Source organism: Enhydra lutris, unplaced genomic scaffold (assembly GCF_002288905.1).
Source record: "Enhydra lutris kenyoni isolate GAN:26980312 unplaced genomic scaffold, ASM228890v2 scaffoldscaffold6, whole genome shotgun sequence".
Lineage (NCBI taxonomy): Eukaryota > Metazoa > Chordata > Mammalia > Carnivora > Mustelidae > Enhydra > Enhydra lutris.
In genome coordinates this window covers 21,261,012-21,277,184 of record NW_019154090.1, presented here as the reverse complement: position 1 = coordinate 21,277,184, position 16,173 = coordinate 21,261,012, and the positions used below count along the sequence as shown (strand labels likewise).

At 38.1% G+C, this 16,173-nt stretch overlaps 1 protein-coding gene across 3 annotated transcripts in view; it reads left to right on the top strand.

The window, feature by feature from the left end:
• The window catches only part of LOC111141552 (catenin beta like 1), a 159,251-nt gene that overhangs the window by 83,153 nt on the left and 59,925 nt on the right, over nt 1–16,173 (top strand). For all 3 annotated transcript variants that reach the window (XM_022494174.1, XM_022494173.1, XM_022494172.1), the window contains exon 11: nt 14,888–15,069. In XM_022494174.1, the coding sequence (XP_022349882.1) occupies nt 14,888–15,069 (182 nt within the window). The remainder of the gene's footprint in view (nt 1–14,887; nt 15,070–16,173) is intronic.

Sequence of the window (16,173 nt, the reverse complement as noted above, 5' to 3'; positions counted from 1 at the left end):
CTGTCCATTATAGGTTAGTTTGCATTTTCTAGAACTTTATGTAAATGGATTCATACAGTATGTACTCTTTTTTTTGGCCTGGCATATTTAACTAATTATTTTGAGATTCATTCAATGTATATCAGTAGTTTATTCCTTTTTCTTTGCTGGGTAGCATTCCATTTTATGAATATATCACAGTTTATTCACTTGTTGATAGACATTTGGGTTTCTAGTTTTTTGCTCTAATGAACAAAGTTACAAATATTTAGGTACATATCTTTGGGTGTACATAGTTTTTATTTCTCTTGGATAAATGCCTATGAGTTGAATGTCTGGGTCATATGATGGGAATATGGTTAACTTTTTAAGACATTATCTATCTGTTCTTACAAAGTTGTTACACCATACCATTTTTATATTCTCACCAGCAGTGTATGAAACTTCATTTGCTCCATATCCCCACTAATTCTTGGTGTGATCAGTGTTTTTTGTTTTAGTGATTTTAATGGGTATGTATACGTATCTTGTGCTTTTAATTTTCATTTCCCCTGTGGCTAATTTGGCACTCATACATCCAATTTGGTGGTGTCTATTCAATCTCTTGCCCATTTTGGTGGGAGGAGGGGGAGTTGTTTGTCTTATTGTTGAATTATAACAGTTCTTTATATATCATAGATACAGTCTTTTATCAGATACATGTTTTACATATAGTTTCTCTGAGCCCATAACTTGCTGTTTCATTTTCATAGTTTTTTAAAAAGTTTAAAATTTTGATGAAATAATTTTTAAATTTATTCCAATTTTTTTTTCCCCCATTTGAGTAAACTTAGGTAGTCAGTGTCTTTCAAGGAATTCATTTTATCTTAGTGGTCAAACCAATTGGCATAAAGTTGTTCATGAGTATTTCCTTATTTTTTAATATCTGTAGAATCTGTAGTGAGTGCTCTCCCTTATTCCCAATGTTGGCCACTGATGTCTTCTTTTTTTCCTCATCAGGCTGGTTACGCATTTTGTTGATCTTGTCAGAGAATCAGGTTTTTCTTATTGATTTATCTCCTGGTTGTTTTTTTTTTTTATTTCTATGATCATTATTTTTTTCTTCTGATTACATGGGAGTTCAGTTTGCTATTCTTCTGATTTCTCAAGGTGGGAATTGAAGATCATTTAATTGAGATCTTATTTTTTTAAAAGATTTATTTATTTGAGAGAGAGAGAGAGAGAGAGAGAGAGGACAACTGGGGGAAGGACACAGGGAAAGGGAGAGAGTCTCAAGCACTCTGAGATCATGACCGGAGCCTAAATCAAGAGTTGACCACTTAACCAACTGAACCACTCAAGAGTCCCAAGATCTTATTTTTTAATATGTTTGATGCTATAAATTTCCCTCTAATTGCTGCCTTAAGCCTTGTCACACACATACTGGTATGTTGTATTTTCAGTTCAAAATACTTTTATTTAGGGGTGCCTGGGTGGCTCATACAGTTAAGCATCTGCCTTCTGCTCAGGGTCCTGGGATCAAGGCCCAAGTCAGGTTCCCTGCTCAACAGAGAGCCTGCTTTTCCCTCTCCCCCTGCTTGTGCCCTCTTGCTCTCTCTGTCAAATGAATAAATAAAATTTAAAAAAAAAATACTTTTATTCAGTTCAAAATACTTTCTGATTTATCTTTTCATTTCATAGAATTGTATTATTTAGTTTCTAAATATTTGGGGATTTCCCAAATGATCTTTCTGTTTTTTATTTCTACTTTAGTACCATTGTGATCAGAGAACATACTTTATATCTTTTTAAATTTATTAAAACTTGGTTTTAGCCCAGGACATAGTCTATGTTGCTGAATACTCCGCGTGCATCTGAAAAGAATGTTCTGTAAATATCAACTAGGTTAAGTTAATGGTGATGTTTAAATCTTCTATATCCTTACAGATTTTCTGTCTACTTATTCTATCAGTTATAAAAGGGGTGTTGAAACCTCTGACTATAACTGAATATGTCTGTTTCTCCTTTGAGTTCTGTCAGTTTTTACTTTATGTATTTGGAAATTCTTTTAGGTGCTTAAACATTTAGGAGTATATGCTGTCTCGCTTAATTGACTCTTTCATCATTATGAAATAACTCTCTTTATCCCTGTTAATGTCCCTTGATCTGAAATCTGCTTTGTTTGATATTAGTGTAGCCACCACAACTTTCTCTTGATTACTATAGGCATACTACATCTTTTACCATCTATCACGGAGTAAATTTTGTCCCTCCTCTATTCATATTTGAAGCCCTAATTCCCAGGGTGGCTGCATCTGGAAATAGGGCCTTTAAGATGGTAATTAAGGTTATATAGGGTCATAAGGGTAGGTCCATAATCCAGTAGAATTGGTGGTCTTATGAGAAAAGGAGGAGACATCATCAGGAATACGGGTACACAGAAAAAAGGCTGTGGGAGGACATGTTGAGAAGACAGCCATCTGCAAGTCTATGTGTCTTTATATTTAAAATGCGGAAGTTTTTTTGTGGGCAGTATTACATTGGAGTCTTCCGTAACAATTTCTGCCTTTTAATTGAGATGTTTATGCCATTTACATTTTTGCTTTTTTTGCCTTTTTTTTTTTTTTTTTTTTTTAAGATTTTGTTTCCTAAGTAATCTCTACTCCTAACGTGGGCCCGAACTCATAACCCTGGGATCAAGAGTCAATTGCTGTACCAACTGAGCCAGCCAGGTGCCCCACGTCTGCCTTCCTTTAGCTTAACATTTTTTATTAATCTGTGTTATTTTCTTGGGTGGCTTCTTAGCTCTTTGTCTTTGCTTTTTTAGTGGTTGTTTTCAAATTTATAGTATACATCTTTAATGTATACAGTCTGTCTTCAGGTAGTAGTATACCATTTCATCTATAGTGTAAGGACTTTGTAACAATAAACTTCCATTTCTTCTGGTTTTTGTGCTATTGTTGTCATATATTTTACTTCTATGTATGTTATAAATATCAATACATATTGTTTTATCTTTTTGTTTAAATAATCAATATCTTTTAGAGTTTTTTTAAAGTTAGAAAAAAATCTTTTTTTTTTTACCAACTCATTTGCCATCACCAGTGCTCTTTGAGAATTCTTTGTATAGATTCAGATTTTCATCTGGTATCAGTTTCTTTCTTCCCAAACGATTTCCTTCAACATCTCTTGTAGTGCTGGTCTATTGGTGATGACTTTCATCAGCTTGGGTATGTCTAAAAAAATATTTGCCTTCACCTTTGAATGATATTTTCACCAGGTAAAGAATTCTGTTTTAATAGGGTTTTTGTTTTTTGTTTTGTTTTGTTTTGTTTCATTCAGTTCTCTTAACAACATTGCTTCCCTGTCTTCTGGATTGCTTGGTTAGCTGTGAGAAGTCTGCTGTCATTCTTATGTTAGTTCTTCTGTGTGTAATGGTGTCCCCTTTTGTCTGGATGTTTTTAGGATCCTCTCTTTTGCTGATTTTGAGCAGTCTGGTTATGAGGTACCTTGATGTAATTTCCTTCATGTCTCTTGTGTGTGGGCTTCATTGAGTGTCTTGGATCTGTGAGCTTATAGATCTCATCAATAGTGGAAATTTTTGAAATCACTGGGATTTTCAAATTTTTTTTTCCTGTCCCCATCCTCCTGTCAAGAACTCCAATTACATGTGTATTAAACTATTTGAAGTTGTCCAACCACCATTCACTGGTAATCTATTAATTAATTTCAGTCTTTTCTTTCTTTCTGTGTTTTAGTTTCTATTATGTATTCAAGCTCACTCTTTTCTTCTGCACTTAATCTCATCTAGTGTGTTGTTCATTAAACATTGTATTTTTCTTCTGTAGATATCTTCCCTGTTTCTAGTTAGCAGTACTGAAGCTTTTTTTAACCTTCTTGAATATATCAAATATAGTTATAATAAAACTAACGTCTTCTGATTCTGTCATCTATGTTATTTTTATTATTTTTCTCCTGTTTATAGTTCATATTTTCCTGCCTCTTTAAATGCCGGTTAATTTTTTTCTGAAATTTAAATATTGTGAATTTTACCTTGTTGGATGCTGGATGTGTGTGCATGTCTGTATGTGTGTGTGTATCTGTTTCTCCTTATAAATATTCTTGAACCTTTTTCTAGGATATAGTTAAATTACTAGAAGTAGTTTGTTCCTGTGGAGGCCTACTTTTAAGTTCTGTTAGGTGGGACCAGACTAGCTTTTAGTCTCTGGTTAATTTTGCCTCAGGACTGAAGTAGTACCCTCCTGAGGACTCCACCTGATGCACTGTGAATTCACAGTTTTTCCACTCCAGCTGGTGGGAACACAAACTATTTCTGGCCCTGGATGAGTTCTAGGCATTGCTTCCCCTTCTTTCAGGTGGCTTCTTTCTGCAGCCTTGGTTAGTTTCCTCACAGGCCACGTCCTAATTAGCACTCAGCTGCAGACTCAGAGACCCTGTGTGCATCTCTGCACAGCTCATGGTCTGGCAGTCTGCCCTGTGAGCTCCAGCTGCACTGGTCTGCCCTATTGCTTTGCCCTGTGTCTCCACCCTGTTCTGAGGCCTGGAGACTCTCCAGGCAGCCAGCTGGGCTCATGGCATGTGTTTCCCTCTCTCGGGGAATCACTGTCTTGTGCTACCTGATGTCAAGTGTCTGAAAACCATTGTTTTATATGTTTTGTCCTTTCGTGTGTTAGTTTGTTTTGGGGGGAGGATATAAATTTAGTCCCTATTACTCCATCTTGGCCCAAAGTGGAAGTCCAAGAGTGCATTATCTATTTTTAAAAGTACTTTCTAGTTGGGGTGCCTGGGTGGCTCAGTCGGTTGGGTGTCTGCTTTCAGCTCAGGTCATGATCTCAGGGTCCTGGGATCGAGCACTGCATTGGGCTCCCTACCCATTGGGAAGTCTGCTTCTCCATCTGCCTCTCCTCCTGCTTGCATGCCTCTCTCTGTCAAATAAATAAATAAAATCTTTATAAAAAAATACTTTCTAGTATACATTTTCTTACTATTCAATGCTAGTGGACAGTAATACAGGTAACTTTTATATATTGATCTTATATTAAGCAACTTTCCTCTGTCACATATCAGTCTGGTTTTGTTGCAGTAGCAACTCTGCAACCTCAAGGACTTTCAGTGACATGTTTATTTTTCACTCCTGATACATCCATCACTGGCCATCTGAAGTTCTGCTTCACATCTTTGTTTTGGGATCCACACTAAAGGAACAGTGTTCAATGGGATGCGACTTTCTCATAGCAGAGAGAAAGGCTGAATAATGCAATAAATCTTTAAACTTCTCTTCTGAAGACACATATATTACTTATGCTCACATTTTATTGGCCATAAAAAGTCACATGGCCAAGCTTGATGTCCATGGTGCGGGGAAGGAAGTATAAACAGTAATAAGTTTGAGCTAGCTCGTACAGGCTCATGAAAGCTCATTGTATACCTCTCTTTCCAACACCATGTTTAGTGGGATCACATTGGTAACTTGAAATCCAGTATAGTGGGAGTATTTACACCATGTAAATTGGAAAATAAGACAAATCAGCACTTTTTTCCCGGACAGCTAGTTGTTAAACTTTTACTAGGAAACTCCTGGGTATATGCCCCTATTAGGGAGTAGTAGTTAATAGGTGGGAACAAGATTATTCTCTGTCACATTTCATTTCAATAATTTATTAGTTGTGTGTATGTGTGTATTTACATTTTACTAGCTGTGACTTCTAATGTGGGGTTAAATAGGAAGGAGTAGTGATCAAGGGCAAATTTTTCTTATTCCTAGTGTTACAGGGAATGCATTTTATTGAGTATAATGTTTGTTTCGAGTTTTTTGGAGCTAGCACTTAGCGGATTAAGGAAATTTCTTCTCTTACTGATGTCACAGATTTTACATAATTGATCAACCAATTTTATCAAATGCTTTTTCTGCATTTATCGAAATGGTTTTTTAAAGTTATTATGGTGAAAATTGCATTAATGGATTTTCTAGTGTTGAGCTAGCCTTGCTTTCCTGGAAGAAGCCCATCTTTTTTATGTTTTCTAAGATTCTGTATTTTATGTAGGAATTTGATACCTATACCTGAGTGAGTTTGGGCTATAAGTTTACTCTCAGAAAGGTTTTTTTTTTTAAGCTTTATTAAATGAATCGAAGAATGTAGGAGTTTAAGTAATACTGGAATTATTTCCTTCTTAAATATTTGATAGAACTTAGTGTAGTGATTGCTTTGAGAGAAGGTTTTAACTACTGATTGAGTTTTCTGGATGGCTATAGACCCATTCAGGTTTTCTTTTTTCTTTTTGTTGAGTTAGTTGGGGAAATTTATATTTTCCTAGGTATTTGTCCATCTCACCTGTTTTCCAAGTTTTTGACATAAAACTATGCCTTATGCTCTGTTGTCTTAATATCTGCTCTATCTGTAGTTCTCGCCCTTTCTTACCATACCCGTTATTGGTTTTTTCTGGGTGCTTTTTTTCTCTTTCTTGATTACCTTGCCAAAGGTTTGTCCATTTTATTGGTGGTTTTGAAGAACCAGATTTGAGCTTTGTTGATCCTCTTTATTGGGGATTGGCAGCTAAGGCCTGTTTTTCTGTGACCAACAAGCTAAGAATCGTTTTTGTACCTTAGAAGTGTCACATGTATTTTAAAACACACACAAAGAAAAAGATGCTACAGACACCATACACGGCCCATGAAACCTACGGTATTTTCTTTCTGGCCCTTTGCATAACATTTGCCAACCTGTGCTCTTCAGAGCCCTGGATTTTGGTCACTGATTGTTCATCTTACTTTACTGTCAGCTCAGCCATTCTGTGAGTGGTTTCTCTGCATATCTGGCCCACCATAGTGCTATACACTGAAATCTTAACCTCTGTTTTCTACATATTTGTTTTGTTCTCTGGCAGTTAGTCAAGCAGTGGTTGGTACCAGGAGTTTATGAAAAATGGATGGGAATTGAAATGGAAAATTGAAAAGTTATGTCTAGTAACATAGAAGATCGCCATTATTGTGTTTTAGCGGTGGAGTATCTCTTAGCATCTCCCAGAGCACCAGTGTTCTTTGGCACAATAGTTTGAGAGCAGTTATGAGTTTAGTTACATTGATCTCACTGTCTCATTCATAGAAATCCTAGATCCTGGAAAGTGATCTTCTGTCCTGGGAGCTAAAAGGAAATTAACTTTATTGTGTACATTGTCAAGCAAACAAAAATGATTTCATATGGCATTATCCAAGTTTCTTGCCAGGACTAGTTTGTGGTTCTCAGTATCTTTTAAAGACTGCCTGTCACTTTTTTTCTTCCCCATTCACCAGTCCATTTTGCTTAGGGAGGGAGTAGACTTTACCTCTTTCACTTGTTCTTCAAGTCACTTTCCTCCAAGGTTCTTCCCTTTTTTCTGTACCCTTTCCTGGTAGTCGTATTTACACCATGGATTCAGACACTGCCCATAGATTGAATAATTCTTCCAAATTTGCCCCTATTTTTAATCTCATTCCCAGACTTCAGACCCATAAGTTTAAGCTGGACATCGAAGCTATGTCTCATAGGCACCTCAGGTTCAATCTGAATTCAGTCCTTTTCACTCCTAGTCTACAATTACTTTGCTTTTTTTTTTTCCCCGTCTCTCTGCCTCTAATATATTTTCCCTCTGTCTTCTGCTCCCCTCACCACCACCGCATACTGTTCGATCCACTGTGGCAGGTGTAATCTTTCTAATACACAGAATCAGCAGGCTTCATGTTTTGCTGCTGCCCCTCTTGCTCTTTGTATTCTAACTGTACCATGCACCGCTTTCCTGAATGTTCCCAGCTCACTTGTGTCTTCTCATGTGCTGTTGTTTCCATCTGCTTGAAACACCCTCTCCCTTTTCACCTGTCTGGGAAAGACATCCAGTGAATGGATGATGGTTCAGGCATTATCTCTTGTGAGGCCTCTGTGTCGCAGATACCATCAGCCCTCCTTCCTACAGTCATGTTCTACTTTGTAGAACAAAACCTTTACTGTGGTGCTTTGCTTTTCTCATTATACTCATCATCTGCATATCTATCTCGCCTGTGAGCTGGGTTTCTGACACACACAAGCTGTGCCTGCCTCTCTGTCGTCAACTTATATCTGGCACCTGTTAGGTACCTCATATATCTGATGAAAAGAACAAATGAACAAAACAAAATTATAGTCAAAATGTGTGTTTATTGCAAAAGTGGTTTTGCATATTAAAGAAGAACAAGCTAATTAAGAAACTTTCCTCTCCCCATCCCTTCCTCCTCATAAGGTTCATTTTGGCAGAATAAGGAGCAGTAGATGACTCTGTGTCATTTCCCACAACCACCCACTTTTACAGAGGCTAGCATTCACTTTGGTCCTGGCGTGATCGACAACCCGATGAACCCAGACAAGACTAAGATAAACTACTTGTCCTCCAGTAGAATAAGTATTTCAAATAAAGTCAACCCAAGAAAGTCAGGCCAAACAGCTATTGATTGCTAAAAGCCCGAACTTAAGCCAATGAATATTCCAAAGTTCACCTCCATGCAGCTTGCCTAAATGGTGATCAATATGCAATTACTGCCCCCTTTAAACGTGTCTTACACTGCCTACGTGAAGAAAGGTTTTACTTTTAAAATCTTTTGTTTGTTGAATTTGCTTAGGCAGGAAAAAAGAGAGAGGGAGACTTGGCCAAATCAGAGTTTTTACCTTTAGTATTTCCAAGATTGCTGTGTTATTTGTGAAATGGTTTGAATGTATGCTGCATGGTAACTGAAGGTGCCCTGGTACACGACCATCCTTCATGTCAGGAGGCCTTTTCCTAGTGACTAAACAATGAGGATATTATAGCTCGGTTTCCTAATTTCTGCTCACATCGTTATGTGCCCTAGTCATAACCTTTGCAAATTCAGCTTTGTGAAGTAGGATGCTCGAGTCCAGCCGCAGTGAAAACAAATGTATTATTTGCCTTGTTTCCTGTTAGAATTCCAGCTTGGTGCAAAAAACCCTTTTCTGCTGAATTTGGAACCTTGTTTACCCTACTCCTGATATTTAAGGTTTCATGTCTCACTAGTCATTTTTATACTAGTATGGTAGGCACACTCTTTGTCATTTTACACTGATAGCAGTGTCATGGTCTCCTAACTGTCCTCCCTGCTCCCCAGCCCTGTCTTTGCTCTAGTACCTTCATCACACAGCCACCAGAGTAAGCTTTCTAGATGGATCCATCCAGTCCAGTGCCCTCCTTTTCTTCAACATCTCATGGCTTCTCAATGTCTGTGGCATGGAGCCCAAGGGCCCCAAGAACACATCTAGGGCCTGCTGTGACCTCTGCCCACCTCTCCTCAGTCATCTGCCAGCCCCAGTCATTCACAGCTACCTCTGCTTCCCCTGGGTGGCATAATCTTATGGTCTCCCATACCTTTGCATGGGCTGTGTACCCACACTGTCACCAGTGGCCTCACTCTCCTCTCTGCCTGGCCAGTACTCATTCTTCAGACCGTGTTCAGATGTTACCTTCATGTGACACCTTCACTGACTTGTCCTAGATAAAATTAATTTTCTCTACCTCTCACCTCCTTGGACTTAATTTCCATCATTTTGGGCTTTTGAAATTATTTTTGTTTAACTGTCCTTAAATTGCTCAAAGATAGGGAGCTTAGAATTCCCAGCAGCTAGTGCAGTGCCTGCTGCATGAAGGCACGAGCTCAATAGGAACCTTTTTTTTTTTTCTTTTAAACTCAGTAGTTATGTTGAGTGTTATTTGTGAGTATCTGTGAGCTGTTTTGACTAATTCTTTGGTGAGGAGAGTTAAGGTAGGAATATTTACAATACATCCTTGGTCTTTTGAGGTTGATACCAAGTAAGATGTCTGTCTTGGTTTGTCTGGGATTGAGAGGTTCCCCAGGATGTGGCACTTTCAGTGCCAAAAATGGAACAGTCTCAGGTAAACCCGGATGGGCTAACACCAAGGGGCAATGTCAACGAGATTTTTACGTACTTAGGGGTGCCTGTGTGGCTCAGTGGGTAAAGCCTCTGCCTTCAGCTCAGGTCATGGTCTCAGGATCCTGGGATTGAGCCCTACATCAGGCTCTCTGCTCAGCAGGGAGCCTGCTTCCCCCTGCCCTCTCTCTGTCTGCCTCTCTGCCTACTTGTGATCTCTCTCTCTCTGTCAAATAAATAAATAAAATCTTTATTTAAAAAAAAAGATTTTTACATACTCGCCTTTTTTTCCCCTTACTTGGACTCAGTTTTGGCTGGCTACTCTCACCTAGGATAAGCATGCCTTGTCATCCTTAGCACTTTAATAATGCAGTGTTTTAGTATTATTTCCTCTACAGAGGCCTAGCCAAAGGGGTGTTCTTTCTGATTCCTTTTCTTTGGTTTTCAGGTGAGAAATGGGGTGAAGGGCTTTGGGTTATGTTATTTCTACCTTTTTGGTTAGGCTTGCCTCCCCTTTCCTGATAATCACCTTAACTCCATCTGTCCATTCTCCCATTTTATATCTTTAATATCCTTATCATCATTGGCTTCTTGATGCTCAAAAGATATGATTGGATTGTCCATATTCTTAAAAGTAATAATTTTTTTAAAAATCTTACCCTGGGGGTGCCTGGGTGGCTCAGTGGGTTAAAGCCTCTGCCTTCGGCTCAGTTCATGATCTCAGGGTCCTGGGATTGAGCCCCGCATGGGGCTCTCTGCTCAGCAGGGAGCCTGCTTCTTCCCCCTCTCTCTGCCTGCCTCTCTGCCTACTTGTGATCTCTCTCTATCAAATAAATAAATAAAATATTAAAAAAAAAAATCTTACCCTGGTTTCCTTCTCAAACTAATAGACTTTCTTCTCCAGGCTTTACTAGGAGTAGCTCATACTCATCCCTCTTACTCTCTCACCTGCTTTCAAATATTTATATATATGAAAATATATACTGTATATATAGTATATATTTATATATATATTTTATATAGAAATATATACTTTCTATATTTTATATAGAAATATATACTATAGGAATAGTATATATTGTGTATATATAATATATATATTATGTATATTATATATATGTGTGTGTGTATGTATATATATATATATATATATATATATATATATATATCTGTCTTTTCCTATAGTACTCCTCCAAATACATAACAAGCTCTCCCTCTAAAGTAACTGAAACACACATAATGGTCTCAGAACAAGTATGTTGAACTATATCTCCAACTCCTAGAAGCAGTTCTTTACTTGAAGGTCTTATTGTATCATACAAGACAAGGTAACATGGCCTTTGGTATAGTTCATTTTTCCCTTCAGATCTAAGCTAGGAATACCATTCCTTTTTGCTTCAGAAAGCCAGCCTTCTGTCTGTTCTAAGACCATGCCAGCACATTTCCACCTTAGGGTCTTTGCACATACTATTTCTTCTGCCTTTAATGTTTGCCCCTAAAATGTACAAGACTGAATCCTCTCAACACTCAGATCTCAACACAGATGTTAACCCTAAAGAGGCTTTAATTAATAACCTAACCTAAAATATCCTCTCCTTTCATTCTTTTACATTGCATTATTTCCATGACACTTAACACTATCAAGTATCTTGACTTTCCATTTGTCTCCTGCAGTTAGAGTATAAGCTCCGTGAGGACTGGAACTTGATCTGTCTTATTCACAGGAGATGTAGCCAGTAAATATTTCTAGATTGAATAATACATGGGGGAGAAAGTTATTTGCTGACTTCTACTTTTGCCTTATTATTTCATATTAATTTAGTCTCCCTGAATAGATTTTCATGTTTTTGAAAGCAGAAGCCATGTCTTAATTTTTTATTTTCTCTTGTGTCTACTACAATACTAAGTCCTCAGTAAATACTGAATATTGGCTTGGTTGGTTGATTTACCAGGTATACTAAGATATGAAACAATTGACTTGTTCTTCTCTACCTCATAGAGTGTTGAAGAAAACACTGTAAGGTTATAGAAAATCATACCCTTAAAGAACCGTTTGCAAGAACAGTAGCCATTGGCAGGGGAAAAATCACCTTTGTTTTTTCTTGAAAACAATTTAACTTTCCTAAGTCTAGAAAGTAATGCATGTTCATTATGGAAAAATGAAAGATACTGAAAAATAGAGAAAGGAATAATAAGATGCAGAAAGCATTTGACAAAACCCAACAGCTTTCATGATTAAAACAAACAAACAAACCCTAAATTAAGAATAGAAGAGAACTTCTCCAACCTTTCGCATTAGAGCATCCACAAAAGATCCACAGCTAATATCATGCTTAATGGTGAAAGACTGCATGCTTTCCCCCTAAGATCCCCAACAAGACAAGGATATCCTCCTTCCCCACTTATATTCAGCATTGTACTGAAGGTTCTAGCCAGGGCAGTTAGACAAGGAAATGAAGTAAAAGGCATCCAGGTTGGAAAGGAAGAAGGAAAACTATTTGTTTTTGCAAATGACATTATCTTGTCTGTAGACAATCCTAAAGAATCCACCAAAAAATTATTAGAACTAATAAGTGAGTTCAGCAAAGTTGCAGAATAATGTAGAGATCGGTGTATAAAAATCAGTTGTATTTCTGTACACTTGGAATGAACAGTCCAAAAATGAAACTACGAAGACAGTTCCATTTACAATAGCATCAAGAATACAATACCTAGGAATAAATTTAACAAAAGAAGTGCAAATTTATACTCTGAAAACTATAAAACGTTGTTGAAAGAAATTAAAGGAGAGCTGATAAATGGAAAAATATTTCATATTCATGGATTGAAGGCTTAATAGTGTGAAGATAGCAGTACTCCCCAGAATGATATACAGATCCACCACAATCCCTATCAAAAAGCCAGCTGACTTCATTGTAAAAATTGACAAACTGATCCTGAAATTCATATGGAATTTCAGGGGACCTAGAATAGCCAGACAGTCTTGAAAAAATAATAATAATGTAGGATTCCCAATTTTAAAACTTATTACAAAGCAGTGGTTGGTAATCAAGACAGTGTGGTACTGGCATAAATTAGAATATATTTGAGAATCCAAAGATAAAAACTGTGTCTGTGGTCAGCTGATTTGCAACAAGAATACCAAGACTATGGAAAGGGGGAAGATTAGTCTTCAACAAATAGTGCTAGGACTGTTGGGAATCCCCATGCAAATGAATGAAGTTGTATCATGATTTCACACTACATAGAAAGATTAACTGAAAATGAATCAAAGAATTAAATATTGGAACTTAATTAAACACTTAAAAGCAAACATAGGGGTACATCTTTATGACATTGGATTTGGCAGTGGTTTCTTAGCTCTGACACCAAAAATGCAGGTAACAAAAGACAAAACAAGGGAGTTGGATTTCAACAAAATTAAAAACTGGTGTTCTTCAAAGGATACCATCAGGAAAGTGAGAAGATGGCTCCTAGAATAGAATAAAATATTTACAAATCATATATCAGGGACTTGTATCCAGAATAAAGAGCTTTTACAACTAAGTAATAAAAAGAATTAAGCTAATTAAAAAACAGGCAAAGGATCTGAATAGGCATTTCTCTGGAGAAGATAAACAAATGCGTAATAAGCACAGGAAAAGTGCTTGACAGCATTAGTTATCAGGGAAATGTAAATTAAAACTATAGTGAGATAGGGGCACCTGGTTGGCTCAGTGGGTTAAGCCTCTACCTTTGGCTCAGGTCATGATCCCTGTGTCCTGGGATCGAGCCCTACATCGGGCTCTCTGCTCAGCATGGAGCCTGCTTCCTCCTCTCTTTCCCTGCCTGACTCTCTGCCTACTTGTGCTCTCTGTCAAATAAATAAATAAAATCTTTAAAAAACAAACAAACAAACAAACAAAAACTACAGTGAGATAACATTTCACACCCACTAGGATGGCCAGAACCAACAAGTCAGCTGACAGGTATTGGTAAAGATGTGGAGAAGTCAGGACACCTACATACTGTTTGTGGGCATGTCAATTTGGACACTGATGGTTCCTCAGAAAGTTAAAGAAAGAATTACCATATGCCCCAGCAATTCCACTTCTATGTATACATACATCCAAGAGAAATGAAAACATATGTCCACTCAGAACCTTGTATGTGAATGTTTTTGGCAGCATTATTCATAATAGCCAAAAGGTGGAAACACCCCCAATGTTCATGTCAGATAGACAAATTGTAGCATATGCATACAATGAGGTGTTAATTCGGCTACAGAAAAGAAATACGAAGCATGCTACAGCTTGAATGAATCTTGAAAACATTATGCTAAGGGAAGGAAGCCAGTCACAAAAGACCACATATTGTAGGATACCCTTTACCTGACATGTCCGGAATAGGCAAAGCCATAGAAACAGGAAGTAGTCCATGGTTGCTAGGGTGAGATGGGGAGGGGAGGGGGGGGTGACAGCTAAAGAGTAGGGGATTTCTTGTCAGGATAGTGAAAATGTTCTGTAATTGACTGTGGTGATATTTGCACATATCTGTGAATATACTAAAATTCATTGAATTATGTATTTTAAATGGGTGAATTGTGTGGTATGGGAATTATATTTTGATAAAGCTATTAAAAGAAAGAAAAAGGAATAATAAGATAATTCATAATCCCACCACCCTGAAATAACCTGTTAACATTTTGATCCATTTCTTTCCAGTCTTTTAATGCATATTTTTCACATAATTGAGGTAATGCTTCATATAGAATTTTGAATATTACCTTTTGTGCTTATCATTCTGACCATAGGAATTTAGTCATTCTATTATGGACTTTCCTAATTATTAAGAAGTATATAATATTCTGTGTAAATCTATCATTATGTGATAATTTTGTCATTGGTGGACAGTTGTTTTGTTTTTTCTTTCTTTTCCCCCCATTATAATGAGACCCCCCCCACTTTTTTGGAGACTAGAACATTCCTATGAAGTGCCTTATATGAAACCTCTTTTGTTCCCAGAGAAAAGAAGATCTCCCGGAGCAGTGCCCTGAAAGTGCTGGACCATGCCATGATTGGACCCGAGGGCACAGACAATTGCCATAAGTTTGTTGATATTCTTGGCTTACGAACCATCTTTCCCCTCTTTATGAAATCTCCCAGGAAGATCAAGAAAGTGGGAACCACTGAGAAGGAACATGAAGGTAGGGTTCACTGGAGAAATCAGCCTACTTTAGGTGCATTAGAAGGAATGGGGGGTGGGAAATGAGAGCTACTTTGAAAAACTGATGTGCGGTTGAGGAGCGGACTCTGAGGGCCACTTTTTTTTTTCTTCCCATTTTTTGTGCATGGAAATGCAGCCCGGAGACCCCAGATCACTGATGGTCTTTGTTGCTTTGGTTCTCTGCTCCCTTAAATCCTGTGGTTCCATTTCCTGTGCGTGAGGGTTTTGTTTTCTTTGCTGTAATTTGTGGTGAGGTGTCTCTCTGATGGAAGACCCTTTTGAAAAGAGTAATGAGGTGGGAACACATGTCACCTCCAGAGTGGTGCTTTCCTGTAGTTCTGTATTAAAGTATGATTCAGCCAATATCAGGAATTGCCGAAATAAACTATTTACAGCCCAGGTTCCCCTTTTTATGTTTCTCCTCCCTGGTGGTACACACTCCCAGCAAAATGCTGCCATGAATTGCGATGCCGTAACCAGAGTAGTTACTGCTCAGCCAGTCTCCTCCTGCTATTGTCTGGTGGCCTGCTGCATCCCTCCCCCGAGGAAGAAGCTACAGTGTAATCTGGAAGGCCAGCAACTTAGGAGCATTGACAGTTCTGCTGGAGACTAACAGACACTTGCACCGGGCAATTTACATGGTTGGATGGTTATTTTAAAGGAGGGAGGGGAAGGGGGTAGCGGGGGCCCTGAAGAGCTGGTGTGTGGAGCTGATTGGCCCATTTGGTTGTCTTGTCAGAAGTTCATGTTTATTCCATGGTTTGGGTGATTTTTTTGTCAGCTATTGGTAGAATTGGTGTGGGTATCTATAGGATCTTTTTCCACTCCTCACCCTCATAGGTAAAAGTTGGAGAGTTCCTGTCTACGCCTTCTCAAATGGATTTTGCTTATTAGCCTCTTCCAACTCAGAGTAGCTAAAGGGAAGGAGACGTGGCTGTCTTCAGGGATGTCTTCTCTGATCACACCAGCCCTCCAGAGACAACAGAGAGTCTGGCAGGGGTGGAACTGGCAGGGCAAAGAACTGGACTTGAGATCTGAGAACAAGGAGAGAGTTCGGTTGACCCCCGATCAGTTATTGGCCGCA